The 17,096-nt window shown below is 40.3% G+C and overlaps 1 protein-coding gene across 1 annotated transcript in view; it reads right to left on the bottom strand.

The window, feature by feature from the left end:
• Lrp2 (LDL receptor related protein 2) overlaps window positions 1-17,096 on the bottom strand; it is a 129,637-nt gene that overhangs the window by 41,822 nt on the left and 70,719 nt on the right. The window contains exons 39-50 of the mRNA XM_035447068.1: window positions 16,815-17,003; window positions 13,691-14,611; window positions 13,397-13,562; window positions 12,948-13,106; window positions 11,838-12,127; window positions 11,145-11,348; window positions 10,329-10,571; window positions 9,819-9,944; window positions 8,357-8,479; window positions 6,142-6,273; window positions 4,385-4,586; window positions 1,467-1,762 (exon numbers count right to left, since the gene is read on the bottom strand). Coding sequence (XP_035302959.1) covers window positions 1,467-1,762; window positions 4,385-4,586; window positions 6,142-6,273; window positions 8,357-8,479; window positions 9,819-9,944; window positions 10,329-10,571; window positions 11,145-11,348; window positions 11,838-12,127; window positions 12,948-13,106; window positions 13,397-13,562; window positions 13,691-14,611; window positions 16,815-17,003 — 3,051 coding nt within the window. The remainder of the gene's footprint in view (window positions 1-1,466; window positions 1,763-4,384; window positions 4,587-6,141; window positions 6,274-8,356; window positions 8,480-9,818; window positions 9,945-10,328; window positions 10,572-11,144; window positions 11,349-11,837; window positions 12,128-12,947; window positions 13,107-13,396; window positions 13,563-13,690; window positions 14,612-16,814; window positions 17,004-17,096) is intronic.

Below are 17,096 nucleotides of genomic sequence, written 5' to 3'. Positions count from 1 at the left end.
GGTTCTTTTGTTGTTGGAACAAAATTATAGGATATTCAGCACACTCTACCCAGCTCAGCCCTTCACCAAGATTTTAGCAATTAATACAACCAGTACTTTCAAGTTGACATATTCTTGGACTCCTAAGCTAAAATCATCTTGTATCAGTCTCCCAAGTAGCTGGAACATTAGTCACAAACGACTAGGCCCAGTTCTCAGTAAGCTTAAAAAAAAAAATGATGAGGAAAGAAACAGAAGACAAGAGGAGCCCCGGGACTCTCACTTGTAATATCTTTCCATTTCTGTGGTGTGAAACCCACACCCGGATGAATCGCTACCAATGTGATGGATGCATTTGCCTTATGGGGTGGAACAAGCTCAAAGACAGGTATCCCAGCACTGACACTGTAACAGTGTCCCTCCTCTCCCTCCCCTCTCTCCCACCACCAGAAGAACACATACTTGCAAAACCCATGAGTCTGGGTGTTTTAGTAGGCTTGTTTGTAAGTGGTCATTCCTTTTCAAACCAAACATTTAAAATTGGGTTCTTTGGTTCCTACAGAGCACCAGAGATGGCCTGCAAGCCTGTAATCCCAACACTTCAAAGGCTGAAGGAAGAGGATTGCCTGAGCTACATAGTAAGATGCCTGTCTTAAATACCAGCACTTGAGAGGTGGAGGCAAGCAGAGCTCCATGACTGCTAGGACAGTCTGGTCTACGCATTGAGTTCCAAGCCAGTCAGAGCTACAAAGTGAGGCCATCTCAAAATAAAATAAATAAATAAATGAAATGGGACTCTTCATTAAAACTAAATATTAAAAACTTCACCATATTCATGTGTGTCATCTAAATAAAACATATCTTTGTAAATTGAATTTTTAATATTGATTAAAACATAGAATTGCTTTGTGTACTGCAGCAAATAATGAATGATATACATATATGTTCACTTCCCCAAATCTCCATAGCATTTTCATTCTGGATTCTCCACATACTTACTTACTTTGAGTGAATTTGGCAAATGTATTTGATAATAACTGGCAATGAACCAGTGGTGGAAGAAAAATGGATACATTTTTTTTAAGCCATTTAAATTTTGTCACAGGAATGTCATCATGAATAAACTCCAAAGACAGTATGAGCCATTGGTAGTAGTAAGTTGAAACAGGAAGAATTCATTATATAAATTTTTAGCTAGCTTCCTTACATTTGGTTCCAGTCTTCAAAGATGAAAATGAAGAGCAAGTCAATAACTCAATCTGAGAATCCTAGGAGAACCACCATGTTCTCTGCATTCTGGGTGCCTTATTGAACACCCTGAATATTGTTCTACATATACCAAGAAACCTTTACCTATTAGTATGTAAGCAATGGTAATTTTTTGGGGTAAATTTTCTTTGTAGATAGAAGACAGATTGGAAAGTCCTGAGAGACCTTAAAGGGGTGAGAATCTACATACACAGTTCCCTGCTCCACCTTGTACTCACCACAGCCTTTCTCATCGCTGTTGTCCAAGCAGTCGTCCACATGGTTACAGACTTTCCCCATCTCAATGCAGTGTCCATTGTCACAACGGAACTGATGAGGTGGGCATGTGGGTTCCGGGGTATGGCATAGGTGCTCCTGCTCATCCGACCCATCTCCACAGTCATTGTCCTCATCACAGACAAAGAACTTTGAGATGCATCGTCCATTCTGACAGGTAAACTGATCGTCACGGCAGGGTGGGTATGAGCAGCCTCTCTCGTCACTGTAGTCCCCACAGTCATCACGCCGATCGCAACTGTGTTGTGAATTGCAGAGCCACAGTGACCATTTTAACAAGATGACAACGCCTTAGCCTTCTACCTACAAAATATCCATCAATCTCCAGCTCTGAAACAATCCATGACATTCTACACAACTTCCCCTGGTGCCAGTGGCTGCATAACAAATATGGCTACAAATTTGTTCGCTCACTGTGGTAAATTAATATGACTCATACATTTCTAAATTGTGGGATAGCTTATGAACACTGGGACTATTCCAGATAGACACGATGTATAGAAGTCCTTAGCATGAATTCTGTGTCCTATATAATTGTTGTTGAATATATCTTTTCAGAAAATCTATCTTCCCACTGGGGTAATGTTTGCATTGGCAGATCCCTTCATATAATTCTACCAGTCATGATATGTGAGTTAGTTATGGTAATGGGAAGGAGAATAAAACCAGTAGATTAGCTAGAAATAGTGGCAAAGGAAGAGTGTATGTTGTATTCCTAATTCTGATACCTAACATTCCCAGGTTCCTAAGGATGACACAGTTTCCTGATATAGCATGAGCCATACTGGTGTATATTCCTTAGGATATCCTAAGATCCCATAAAAAGCTATGTTTGCTGAACAGGGTCATGGTGACTGTTGGTCATATGTATAAAAGAATTTAGGATAAATGTACACAAAGCAAATATTTGATAATTCACTAAACAATAGAGGAGGGAGAGGAGCCAGAGGCAGAGTACCATGAGATATTAAGGCACCAAAGATGAACCTAGTCAATTTTAACAGCTGTGCACTGTCCATGTCTACTAACTAGAGCTGCCATCATGAACCTGGGGTTCTTACTGCCAACACAACTTAGACCTAAATAGAATGTATGCATAGATCTGTGACAAAGCCTCAGTCAAAACAAACTGGCTTAGCCCACTTAACATTCAAATTCAAATAATGCCCAAGTGGTCTGAGACAGCAATGTTTTCCTCTGACTCAGGAGAGACGTGGAATAGAACTAAATCACCAGATTTCCAGACACAATTGCATCCCATTATTTCAGCAAGTATTCCTGGCATAACTTGTCTCGCCAAGCACAATTGCAATGTTCCCTTGTCCCACACTGCCAAATGGAGGAACATACTCTGCCAAGCAAGAGGATGTACACTCACTTCTGGAGTCACTCAGATTGTATATACAGAGCATGGGCCCTATATCTCTGGTTTCCAGAGAACAGTTGCTTTATTTTGTCTTGCTTTGTTTCCTTATTCTGCTATGGTAGTGACAAAAGCAGTTCAGAAAGAGAATAAATACAAGACTGAAAGGAATGAGGGAATGCCAGAAAAAGAGACAGTGATGATGAAAGCAGAGCACAGGAAGGGAAGTGCCAATCAAAAAAAAGCCCTGGGTTTTCAGAATATATTCACATCCAAGAATGATGGATGGTACTGACTACTTGCTGTATGCTAGGAGTAAAACCCTTAACCAGGTAGGAAGATGATTCACTTCTCTACCCAACCAGCACCAGGGCACAAACTGCACCAGTTCAGTGATGGCTATCTGGGCTTCAACCCACAAAAACACTTCCTGTTTGTCCTTTCAATCTCCTTCTATAGTAGTGTGAAGGTTCCTGGTGCTCTCAATAACCCTTGTGCTTTAAATTTAGCCCTTTGGGAACAATATCTCTTCTACGTTTCAGTTCATGTATCCAAATGCTTTGATTTGTTTTTGTGTGTGTAGGGGGGAGGGGTTTCCCCTTGGATTTTTTGAGACAGGGTTTCTCTGTGTGTAGCCCTGGCTGTCCTGGAACTCACCCTGTATGCTAGACTGGCCTCAAACTCATAGAAATCCACCTGTTTCTATGTCCACAAAATGCTCAATATCTATGTTCATCTAGGAACGTTCTACAGTGTTCCATCAGCGAACTCTTGTCGAGGTTGTTTTATTTTGATTGAGGCTTCTATTTAGTCTCTTTATCCCTTCTAAACTTCCCTCTATAGCCAAAGACTTACTACACATATGGGCACTATAAAAGAGACCCATTAGGATAAGAAGTCACTCCACATGGAATTACAGAATACCCCAAACCAGCAAGCTGTGAGCTGAATCTATTTAGGACACACAGTGTTAAGAATTTATATTCTGCATGAGAATCTGTGTTTCCAATCTTTTCCCAGAAAAAAGATTTCAGAAGCTTTGGACTTTCCACCCGACATTCTACAATCTTAGCTGCTCTGAGCCAAGCTGTGCTTGTTGGAACTGTTATTTTTCTTATAGTAGAGAGCAAAGAGAAAAACAGTTCTTATATACAGGCCTGGTCCCAAGTGGAAAACTAAAAGGCTCGTGTCAGGTTAAAAGTCAATCATTTCGCTGCCTTTTGGAGGGAGGCCATGTTATGGCTTTCATGAACTCTAGGGTCTTCTTGGACCATGTCATCCACAAAACACATAAATTACCATGTTGATAAAAGGTGTATTGATGTTACATATTAAATTTTTAAAAAAAATCTGATGTCAAAGGAATCCAAATATCTTCTCAGATAGCCAAGAATGTCACGAGCAATAGGCCCTGTGACCATTGTGCCTAATGTGTGAGTCAGTCCTGCCCTCATGAATATTTGGGGTGTAGAGAAAAATGTTTGAATCCCAATTCACCGGAAAGATTGCATGATGCACCGTCCGTTTGCACAGGTGAATTCTCCTGCGGAGCAGGTTCTCCTGGTGCAGTTCTGCAGCTCATCAAGGCCATCACTACAGTCTGCATCACCATCACAGACCCAGGATAGTGGGATGCACCTCCTGTTCGAAGTTCTGTCATTTCTACAGGCAAACTGGGAAGCTGAGCAGTTCCTAATCTCTGAAACCAAAGCAGACAAGAATCTCTCAGAGCTCGGAAATTCTCTTGTAGTCTTTAACACTTTTATCGAGACAGGGTTTTCTCTGTGGCTTTGGAGACTGTCACTCTTAAGGGTGAAAAGAAACAAGAATGAAGAGGACAGTCAAGTCACATGAAGCAAAACATCAACACAAAAAAAACTCCACTTAGTTTTTCCATAATGTATAACACTTCAGAAAACTACTCCCATTTTAAAAATTCTAACAAATTTTGTCAACATTCTTCATATCCTACTGTGTAATCATACAAGGGAAAAATGAGATTAGTATTTTGTTACCAATTTGATGGGTGAGAAATGACATCTCAAAGTCAGACAAGAGCCAAAAGGACAAAGAGATGGCTCTTTCTCCTCTAAAGCTGGGGCTTCTCAATACACATAGCAAGCACCCACAAACAAACAGTTTAAGAGAGGTCAGAGTTGTCAGTGTGGCATGAGGAGGTGAGCAAGAGATGAGATACTGATTCAGAATCATTAATGCCTTGTCTAATCCCACCACAAAACAAGGCACAAAAGAAAAAGAGAGAAAATAGTTCCAGTAAGTCATCAGTGACAGAAGGGATGTAGAGTTGTGTCCAAGCTTCAGCAAACTCTGCCCCTGCTGTTCTTAGAGGGAAAGACATGATGCTAAAGCCCCTTGGGCAGCATCTTCATATTTTGCTGGAAACAAAAAAATTAAAAAAACAATGTTATGGGTATAAAAACACTTCTTTTCTTTCATTTAAATTAGTTTTTATTTGCTGGGTGGTGGTGACACACTTCTTTAATGTCAGCACATGAGAGGCAGAGGCAGGAGGATCTCTGTGAGTTCAAGACCAGCGTGGTCTACAGCATGACTTCCAGCACATCCAAGGCTACACAGATAAAAGTTTTCCTATAGTATATTTTAATCATACCCCCTCCCCCAGCTGCTCTTAGATCCTCTCCACACCCCTACCCAATCAGAAAAAAAAGATAAGAAACAAAATTTTTAAAAAGCGAAAGTAAGAAAACCAAAAATAGACAAAAGACCAAGACAAAAAAAAAAAAAAAAAAAAAAACAAAGCAAAATGAAACAAAAATCCATAAAAATTCCACTGAGTTCATTTGTGTTGGCCACCTAACTACTCCTGGGCAGGGAGCCTGTCATAGAGTGTTGATATACCTACTTACACTCCATTAGAGTATCAGTTGCAGATAGTATCTCAGTTAAGAAACTGGGAGGATCTGAGAGGAGTTGAAGGGGAAAGAATATGATCAAAATATACTGATTGAAAAAAATAATGGTACTTAGTAATTCATTGATGAATACTACAGCTTCCCAACCCTGGGGCTTCCTGGGTGATCAGCTGAGTTCCCTTCAACTACTCTAGAAATTTAAGACAGAATTTCCATTAGCCAAATGTGAGTGAAAATGAGCATCAAGTAATTTCGCATCATTGTAAAGCATGTGATGATGTGCATCCGATTAAACAGTTGGATGCTCCAACCATCAACTCTGAGTTTCCTGGGTATGAGAATTAACCTGACTTCACTTACCACATTGATGCCGTTGGTCCTCGTCACTCATGTCTCCGCAGTCATTGTCACCATCACAGACCCAAGTACTTGAGATGCACCTGCCATTGTCACACCTGAACTGGTTAGCCGTGCAAGTGTTCACAGTCGGAGCTGAAAAGAGAGAAACAGTCAATGAAAAGACTGGGATGTCCACTTTTTAGCTTGTCTCAAGGATGTTCAAATCTGGTTTATGTCGATGAGAATCTTCCTCTCATATACATCAGGAATAGATGAAGAGTCACAGCTGTCAGATCTTTGAACTGATTTTACAAATGTTGTGGAAAGACACAAGAGTGGTTTATAGTGCAGCAATATAACATGAAATAAGGCTGCCAGTGAGGTGCATATCATACCTGAGAGATTCAGGGGAAAATAGTGAAGTACAAAGTATAAGTTGTATGGACAGAAGGCTGCCAGTGAGACGTACATCACAACCAATTGATTTAGGGAAAATATAGTGAATTAAAGTGCAAATATGAGATATATGGGCACTATTACTGGCTTATTACAGAGAGGATTATATATTTTAAAATAAGCATTAGAATTAATTTCCAAGTTATATACTCACGTAACAGTTGTTATTTTTCCCTACAGACTCTCAAAATTCTCTTTATCTTCTACACATTTTTCAGTGTTGAGGTAAAAAAAAAAAAAAAAATATATATATATATATATATATATATATATATATGAACCTCAATGCAATCAGTGACAGAATTAAACTTTGCAAAAGTCAATGGAAATACGCATGAATTTAACTCTAGAACTATGCTAATGACACCCCAGACAAAAGGCTTATATGATGCTATATAGTGTAATACTATAAGGAAAAATAAATCTAAATGCTTAATGATTCCACTCTGTGCCTGTGCATGTGCATGTATATGTGTAAATAAGATTAGAACTCAGAAGCATGTAAGTGACCAGCTGGTGAAAGAGGTTATATGGAGAGTTTTCTGACCAAACACCACCAACAGAGGTTAAAGAAATTACAGGGTTCTGTATTGAAGTAGGCCATGCCCCATTCTTTTGTAAACCCTTGGTAGGAGACAGGTCCATTGATTGAGTGGTAAATAAACTTAATGATGCTTAATATTAAGAGAAGAAATGACCTCTGAATCCAATTCACCAAGAGAAACTAATGTTCACCAAAACAACTCATATAAATGTGATTGGTTGCTTTATGTTCTAAGCTATAAGAAAATTCATCATTTACTAAACTGGGAAAAGTTGGAGCAGATAAGGTATAGGAGCCAAGTGTTTGTTTTTGGACATGTAAGTATATATTGCTTATTTGATAACTTAGTGGCAATCGAAAGGTTTGATGTTCTGGCACAGATGGAGAAGATTAAAATACATAATTGGGAATGGATTTTCGATAAAAAAAGAAAATAATAATAATTTCACTCTGAGGAATACGATATATCACTAAAGAGGAGTATGAAAACTATACCTAGGGATGAAAGGACTTTTTCTAATGTTGGAATATTGATGTGTCTTTGGGGCTGCATGTCTGTCACACCTAGTTGGTATTGCCATTACAGCAAAGAAAGTAACCATGGATTGATATGTGGCAACATTCATCTATAAAGACAAGTCCCTGGTCCACAGCCGCACTTTTCAAATCCTACATCATAATATGATTTTCTGACAGATTAAAAAAGCAACCAGAAATCATAACTTTTAACCCTTACAGTGACTTATAAATAATTATAAGAATATGTAAAGGTAAATAGCAGTCTTTGAATAAAAAATAACGTACAAATGCTGTCAGGTACTCAAAAGGGCCGGGCCGGGGCACCTTGCTCCACAAACTGATGTAGGAGAAAACAAAGTGGGCCTGCTACATGCCCTTCCCTGTGTATGTGAAGACTCCAGTCACTTTTAGATCCTCCTACGATCTTAAAAGGCTCAGACAAAGATTCACGAACTCCCACTGCGAGTCAGCTACAACTGAGCTCTGCAAGCCAGGCAATCTACTGGATGCATCACCATCCCCGCTTCATCAGCGTCAACTAACAGCTTCCCTATTCCCTGCACTAGCCTTTTGATGAACACCCACGGAATGGTTTTGGCATCCCTTCTGGGAGCAGGAGGGCGAGCGCCTAGCTGTGTAGCTCCAGCGTTTGAAATGTGATAGGATCCCCAGTTGCTCTAACTGCACCCTAAGCTTCTCACGGTTGCTGATTCTTACCACAAGAGGAAGGTTCGTCAGACTGGTCAGCACAGTCGGCTTCACCATCACAAAACCAAATGTTTGGAATACAGCGCCGAGGGGAGACACACTGGAACTCACTGCTGCTGCATGTTTGCGAGGCTACAGGACAGGCACAAGATTAGAACACAAGCAGGCTCCCATCTGCTGACCATCTGCCTGTATCTTTAAACTGGTTAATTGCTGCCAGAAAAGGAAGGCTGGGCTTGGGAAATGGCCTTTTCAATAAGCTTCTACAGGGATGAATGAGCATAAGATACAAGAGGGAATTATTTCCAAGTTCTCCTGGATTTTTGTTCAAGACTCCACAAATATGAGATACAAGTAAAAGTCTCAGCTATTCACAAGGCTAAGACAGGAACATCACTGAACACTGAGTGAAAGGACAGCCTAAGTGAAATAGCGAGATTGTGTCCCAATAATTTATTGATTTTGATTAGATAATAAAATATGTAAAATGCCAAAGAATTGTCTTTGTGGTAGAAAATTTTGTATAAGTCTTGATTTTTTTCTTGCTTATTTGGTTTATTATTTATTTATTATTTTATTTATCATTTTGGTTTTTCAAGACAGGGCTTCTTTCTGTAGCCATGCCTGTCCTGGAACTCATTATGTAGCCCAGGCTGGCCACAAACTCAGAGATCCTCCTGCCTCTATCTCCCAAGTGCTGGGATTAAAGGTTATGTGCCACCAGCTTGACTTTTTAATTAAGTGAATTTTATTAAAATATTAATATCAATTCTGTCCCTCACCACAACCTCCTAATCATAATTCTCAAAAGTTAGCAAAATTCTTACCTATTCATTGTAACTCAGAATTGTTAGGGTGAATGAGAGACTGCTACTTTTGAACCTTACATGGCTATGGTCATGTTAGATTCTAATGTATGGGTGCAAATATTAAAATGAATAATATTGTCCCAAATGAAGTCTTGTCCTTCTACTATTACAAGGCTCTCCCTGCCTGGCCCATAATAACTGGTGGATTTGCCAGTGAACATTTATTGGGAAAGCAGACACTCCAACTTGCCCAGCCCTATGAGATACTACAACATGAATTTTAGTTGTTTGTGCTGCTGCTACTGCTGTACCTGATTACTTCTCTGGCAGATTTTTGTGCTGGCCTGTGGTTTCCTGAGGGTGGGATCAGAAATTCAACTACAAGGAATTGGTAAAATATTAAAATATACGTTATTCTCAAAGTCAAGCTTAAGGAAGATCTTTTCACTTCCACTGTTCATAGAAGAAATTGTTTTAATAAACTATGTTACTCAAGCTCCATGGGTTTCCAGAGAAATATATTTGAGGCATGGGACTTCTTATATCCTTCCACTCACACCTTAAAGCAACTGCCTTCCACATCTACTTCCAAACCAGCACATTTCTCTGAGGTACAGTCACTCTTCTGGAATCACAGAGACTTTTGAACCTTACATACTCACCACAGTAAATGGGGTTTTCATCACTCATATCTCCACAGTCATTGTCTCCATCACACAGGAAAGCTCGGGGAACACAAATATTTGTAGTCTGGCATTTTGTGAATGAAGGCAGGCAAGTACGGGGAGCTTTTAAAAGACAAAATCAGATAGACGTTTGGAACCGAACTATCAAATACGCTATAAACAAAGTCAATGTTACCAGACCCAGAGAAGGGTCCAAACCACAGGGTGGCCTGATCAAAGTGAGCAGAAAGGAGCAGCTCCTGTGAGCAGTGGTAAATAGAGTCCCAAGTTGGCTCTGGGGTGGCAGAGAAACAGGTTCATGAGGTGAGTGTTAAATCTAGCAGGCACATACAGATCCATCAAGTTAAGTAAACAACTCAAATATTAGGTAGATGTATCTCTTAAATCGTTTAGCGACTTGTAACACTTTAGTTTTTCTTTTTCCAGAAAGCAATAGTTCTTAGGGGAAAATTTCATCTCCCGTGTCCTAAAGTGAGACATACTTACGGCAGTTTTTCTCATCTGAGGTTCCATTATCATTACAGTTGTTTATGCCATTGCAAACAAAATCAAGGGGTATGCACCTCCCATTGCTGCAAGTGAACTCGGTGGTGCTGTTGCAGTTCCTGAACAGGCACCCTGCTTCATCGCTGTTGTCGCCACAGTCGTTGTAGTAATCACAACGATAGCGATAGGGAACACATCGCCCATTGGCACAAGTGAAGGCTGTAGATGGGCACGTGTGAAAGGCTAAGAGGAAGAAAGGAGGAAGAAAAGAGGTTGAAAGAAGATAACTTTCCGTATCTTCCTAGAGTTACAATTTGTCTACCTCCTGAGATAGGAATGTCTGAAAGGCAAACTGGATGCCGAATATTTTATGCACTATATTTCAAATGAACAAACCACTTTAAGTGAGCAACTAACTCATTTCTGTATATTGTAAAGTGTGCAAAGGCACACTGCTAGAGAAAGGTACCCAACTCCAAAACCCCTTGGAAGTCCACTGTGTCTTACTCCACTGATGGACAGTCAGGAACAACGTAATAAAATGATAGTGCTTTCCCACTGGTGCCCTTAGTACCATGTTGTCAGGCCCCACAGCCTGCTCTCTTACAAGATCCCTGGTGACCACTCAGTTTTATAGACCTTTGAGTCTAGGTAATGTTTCCAGTCTATTCAGAGACTATAAATGTTAATGCCAGGATTTTAATCTAATGACTTTACTCATATACACACAGAGGTGACCAAACACAGTAGGATTTTGTGCCAAACAGTTGCAAAATGACATCTTGACTCCTAACAAAAACACTGAGTCCAGCTTACCACAGAGAGTCTGCAGCTCATCACTGTTATCACCACAGTCATTGTCATTATCACATTTCCAATCCTCAATGATGCAGCGCCCATTGAGGCAGGTGAACTGAGACTGACTACATCGGGAACCTGTGTCCATGATGCAGTACTTGTTATCATTGGCCAGATACCAGCTGCCTTCATGTGGACACTGACACTCGGCACCATTTGGACCTGGGGTGAGGCAGAGAGAAGCAAAGCATAAGCATAGGAACCAGGATGGCATTTAGAAATGAAACACCATCCACCTTTCAACTATATTCTGAGCTGTCCTTCCAGTAAAAATAACTGCTACACACCTACAACACAATATTTCATATTCCTATGAAACTGTCCTCACATTTAACTATAAAACTATAAACTATATCTAATAAACAGAAAAACTACATTAATAGAATGCCTGTTCAAGTCAAGAACATCTTACTCCTTCCCCGCAACAAGCTTCCACTTAAACTGCCTTTACAAAACCAATCCATGAAGAGCACAAGAGAAAACCACACTGCAACTCTCTCAAAATATAACCCTCAATTAACCTGCAATTAAGAATTTCAGTCTGTTTTCTTCTTGGAAACAATATGCTCACGGGCTCCCTTACCAAGTGTCAACATTGTTGCTGTCATTGTCACTCTACTCTAGTTTTCATGTTCTTGCTCAACCCTTTACCTGGTGCACAGATATGGCTACATCCTCCATTAAACTGATCACAAGGGTTGCTGCACTGTTGCGGCTGGTTCTTGAGAACTCTGGAAATACCCCTAGGCTGGACTGGCAAACGAGTGGTCATTGCAATCAGATCTGACCCGTCATACTTGTTGGCCCGGTAGATTTTTCTGGTGAAGTAGTCTGTCCAGTAAATGTACTGGCCATAGACAGTCAAGCCAAAGGAATTAAAGGCAGTGCTGACGATGACTTCACGGTTAGTGCCTGTGAGAGAACTACGCTCTATCTTCTGCCTGAAACAAAGAAAAAGAAAAGCAATTTGTAAAGTGGAGAAAGAGTCATAATGATTAGGCCTAGCAGTTATTTATGCTGCCTCCAATGGCTATTCAAGTGGGGCAGACATATGTGGTGCATGGCATGTGTTTCCTTCTTGTTGATAGGAAGTCCTATTTGTTTATCACACGCTGGCCTACATATATCATTTAGAAAGAGCCAGGCTAGTATGAGAAGCTGGGGTGGTCCATGAACAGATTCACATACTGCATGGGGCCTGGAGTGAACACAATTTAATGATCTTGATTATTTTGAGGAATTTACTTAGAATACCACAAAAATATCACTTATGTGGTTCAAATGAGTGAATGAGGGGGAAAAATCAGAATATTTCATCACAAAACCAAAATCTGCAAGAGAATAAAAATGTAGATAAATAACTGTAATGAACAAAACCCCTTGAACTCTTCCATCCAGATGACTGCAATGTGCTTATTTGAAGACATCCCATAATTGCATTACAAGTGCTTATAAGGAAGTTGTAAAGTGGAATTTGCTTAAAAAAAAAAAGTTCACCAGAGAGAAAGCATTGGTTTGAAAAGAGGCCCCCCAAACCAACAGACACCTTATTCAAATCTAAGGCCTATAGTCAGTCAGAAATGGAGTTATACCATTATAATCATAGTTACACCTAGGGATGCAGATTTACATGTCTTAGGATACAGTCACAATACTAGAACATAAAATAGGTTCCTAAAACTTTAATTCTATATTTAGACAATCTCTCTCTGGTTTATCACATTCTCATTATGTTAAGCAACCCACAGGAGAGACACCTACCGGCTAGCATCTGCCCAGTAAAGAAGGTCAGTCTCAAGGTCCAAAGTGAGGCCATTGGGCCAAACCAGGCTAGTATTCACGATGGGCACCCGGAAGTTTCCTGCCAGTGTGGCTCTCTCAATTTTGGCATTAGTACCCCAGTCAGTCCAATACATGTACCTAGTCATCAAACAGAAGACAAAGTTAATTCACAACAAGGAAGCCTTTACAGACCTTTCCACTTTTCACTGTGGCAACATTATTTAATTGCAAATAACCATCAATTTGTAAGTAAAGAGTACTCCATTCCTTTTCACACTACATTAAAAGTGGATGCACTGAGTCAGACCATGTAAAAATCACTTCAAGCTGTTTCTGTATAAGCTCAGAGAGTATTATTATTCCCTATGTACACATAATTTCTGGTCCCCACTCCATTAGGCAGATAAATCAAGAAGACTGTGGCATACCCTCGGCAAGGATCTAATACAATCGCTCTTGGTTTGGGAACATGGGCTATCACAGCACGATTAGACCCATCTTCAGCCACGGAATTGATCGTCTGGTTTGAATAGTCACTGTAATAAATTCTTCTATTTATCCAGTCAAAGGCAATCCCATCAATAATGCCTATATCTGGATACAGACAAGTAAAGGCACACAAGCATGAAGATGTTAGAATATCAATGTGCATTAAGAATATTCAGTATACTGACTTCCTTATATCTACTGACAAGGTAAACCTCCACCTAGTATGCACGTACCTGAAAGTAGGACAATTGGAGAGCTGGTCCCTGAATACAGGCTTACATAGGAAATCTGGCCACTGACAGAGTTTAGTTTCTGTGTAAAGAAGATTCTATTATTTCTCCGGTCATAATCCAGTGCAATGGCAGTTCTTCCCACATTCATTTCTTGGAAAGGTGGGCTATGGTCTTGAGGGTCAAAGTGTAAGCTTCTCAAGGAATTGTTCAAGGCATAGATGAGGAAATCTTCTCGTGAGGTAGCACAGCTCTTGCCATCGTTTTCCAAAGCCCCAAAGGCACACGCACATTTGGGGGTAGACAATTCAGGTAGAGCAAAGCAGAAGTGGGAACATCCGCCATTACTTTGCAAACAAGGGTTGTTGTTAAGCTCTGCTGCTGAGAGGGGCTGGGCATGCTCATCAAAGATGGTCACATCCCGTAGCAGGTTGATATTGTCTCTTATCACTTCAGGTGGATCTGTATTCCCTGGTTCCTTGCTAGCCTGGAAGATTTTCTTCAAATTTCTATCAACCCAGATGATAGACTCTCCAAAAACAGTGATGCCATAAGGAGTTGGATAACGACTGCCGTAACGAACCACTTGAGACTCTCCTCCATCAAGATGGATCCTGGCAATTATATCTAAGGAGTCATCAACCCAATAAATATAGCCAGTGCTGTGGTCCATTGCCAAGCCCCGAGGGGTGACAATGCCTTCAGAAACAAGTACAGTTCTATTGGTACAGTCAAGAAAAGAGCGTTCAATCTTTGGTTTCTGCCCATAGTCAGCCCAGAAGAGGTATCTACTCTTGGGGTCAACAACAATATGCCTAGGCATATCCACAGAGACTTTAAGGAGAACACGGCGGTAGGTGGTATTGATCCGTAGCACTTCTATCAGTGTTTCAGATACAAAAGCATTGGTGAAATAAAGATTTCCTACAGAAAAAAAAAAAAAAGAGAGAACGCTGATGAATGGAAAACCAAGGAGAAGAAAAAATAGGATACACCATTTCCAAATATAATAATGTAAGATTGAGGTGTGATCAGTATATGTTGTCTTTTCCAAGGCAATAAATGTCACTCATAAGTTTATAAATATAAACATTTATGTCTGAGAATTAGAGAGTACTTTTTGAAATTTAGAGAAATTTTTATTTTCTCAAAAATCCTCAGCTTCCTTCTCACTCATATGAGAATTCAGTCAGCTTTGCAACATCACAACTCACTTCCTACTAAAAGTGTTTTCTTTAACATATCAAAGACTCTAAATACACTTTATCATGGTATATAGCGTAGCCTAAAGAAGTCCATGTTCTCAAATCTCTTTGTACACAAGATCAATGTGAAGTCTTTTCTAAGGCTTCCTAACTAGATGTTTCTATCCATTGACTTTCTAAAAGCTGTCAAATCCAAAAATCCACTTCCTTTTGGTAGTAAAGTATAATATAAATTCTAGAATAACATACCAACCATGTGAAATACTATAAAATGAATGCAGTATAAAGAGTAGAGAATGCTAGATCCTAAATTACTGATTCCGTGTAAAATCAGTTATTGTACTATTTTTTACTGTGCACATATTGTTCCTCAATATGCCTTAAAACATATTCAGAGAAATTAGTGCAATGTGAAACATGTAACTAATTGTATTTTAAATGGGGTGCTGGTGATACTGGGTGCTCATCTCAAATAGCGTCAGATAGTATTCCAGGCTTTGATTGCTTGTTTGTTTGCTTGTTGAAATGAGGTTTCCGTTATCTCAGCCTTGCCGTGGACTCACTATGTAACTGAGGATGCTTTCAACTCTTCATATTCCTGCCTTCGGATTACAGAGGCAGGAGATAGTGCCAGGATAGGCTTCAAAGCTACACAGAGAAACCCTGTCTCGAAAAAAAACAAAAACAAAACAAAACAAAGCAAAAAAAGAATCTGCAACTACCGTCACAAAGTGGGCCCTGCACCTCACGTGGGCAGCACTGTAGGCCCGACCCTGTTGATGGCACAAGTGATCCAGCCTGAGGGTGTGAGACTAGGAGAGCTGACCCTGTCACCCCCTCATATGCCATCTGGTGGCATGAGTGAGGGAAAAATTCCCTCTCCCTATACCCCTTGCCACCTGCAGCAGGAGGAAGAGCTGGATTGGGGGACATGAGAGTGGGAAAGCTGGCCCTGTCCATCATCAAATACAGCACACAAGAAAGTAGCCCTGCATTGCACCTGGGTAAAACAGTAGAGCTGGCACTGGTAGTGGGACACTGGTGAGAAAGGGAACTGATCCTGCTCATTGCTGCCTGCTATATTGAGTGAGCTAGCCTGGGCAATGCTAGAGAGCTCACCCTGGTGGTGATGGTGATGGAAACTGACAGGCTGACCAATCCAGCTACCCCCAGAATCAGAACCAGGGCTATGAGTTGGCCCACCCCCAGCAGCCACCTCATCTATGAGCTGCTACAGCATGTGAAGAGGCAGGACCTGCTGATCCAAAGCTCCAGGATCTCCAGGGCAACAGCAGGATATGCAGGTAGAGTCCCAGTGAGGGCCCAGCATGGACAATGCAGCAGAAGCCTTGAACCAGACCAATGACTCATTGCAATGAACACTTGCAAGTGAATATGTGTGGAAAACTTAATGTGTGACTCACTGTGTCACACTACAGAATCAATTTAAAAAGTTTAAAAAGAGTGTAGAATGTGCAAGAATGTGCATGCAATTACAATTATTGACAAAAGAGGCCATGAATTTGAAAGAGAATGGGGAGGGGTATATGGCAGAGTTTGAAGTTAGGAGAGGAAGGGGGAAATTACATAATTACACTAAAATGTCAAGAAATACGAAAACTAAAGAAAAAGAATCTGCAACTACAATTGCTTGGCTTTAAAGTAAGTGAATGCCTTTCCTCTTCATAACTTCAATAATTCTAATCTAGAAATTTGCTGTCAACCTTAGGACAAAAATTACTAAACCACAATTTGATATATTCCTGCTTAAGTGATTCATCGATAACTAGTCTGTCAACTACAATACCTCATCTTTCATTTAATGAGTGCACAGCCTAGATCTTAAATGATCTTATACATTTGTGTGGAAAAAACGAATTTGCACGACAGCGATGAAAGGAAGAAGGCTCCAGATCACGTACCTGCTACCCAATCCACGGCAATGCCCCGGATTCCATTTGCTCCTATGCCATAGGTAACGATGTTGGTAAAATTAGACCCATCGGGTTTGATCCTACGGATTCCGTTAGAGAATCTCGCAGAGTTGCTAAAATCACACCAGTAAATAAAGCCAGAGGCAACATCCACATCCACATGCAGAACGTTTCGTCCTAGAACATTTGAGAAAAATCAGCCAACTGATTTTTTAGCATTCCACCCCCTATTATCATAGTGTACTTCTCTATATTCTTTTTCTTTTATTA

The sequence above is a fragment of the Cricetulus griseus genome, chromosome 6 (assembly GCF_003668045.3).
Source record: "Cricetulus griseus strain 17A/GY chromosome 6, alternate assembly CriGri-PICRH-1.0, whole genome shotgun sequence".
Classification (NCBI taxonomy): Eukaryota; Metazoa; Chordata; class Mammalia; order Rodentia; family Cricetidae; genus Cricetulus; species Cricetulus griseus.
This window is presented reverse-complemented; position numbering and strand designations above follow the sequence as displayed.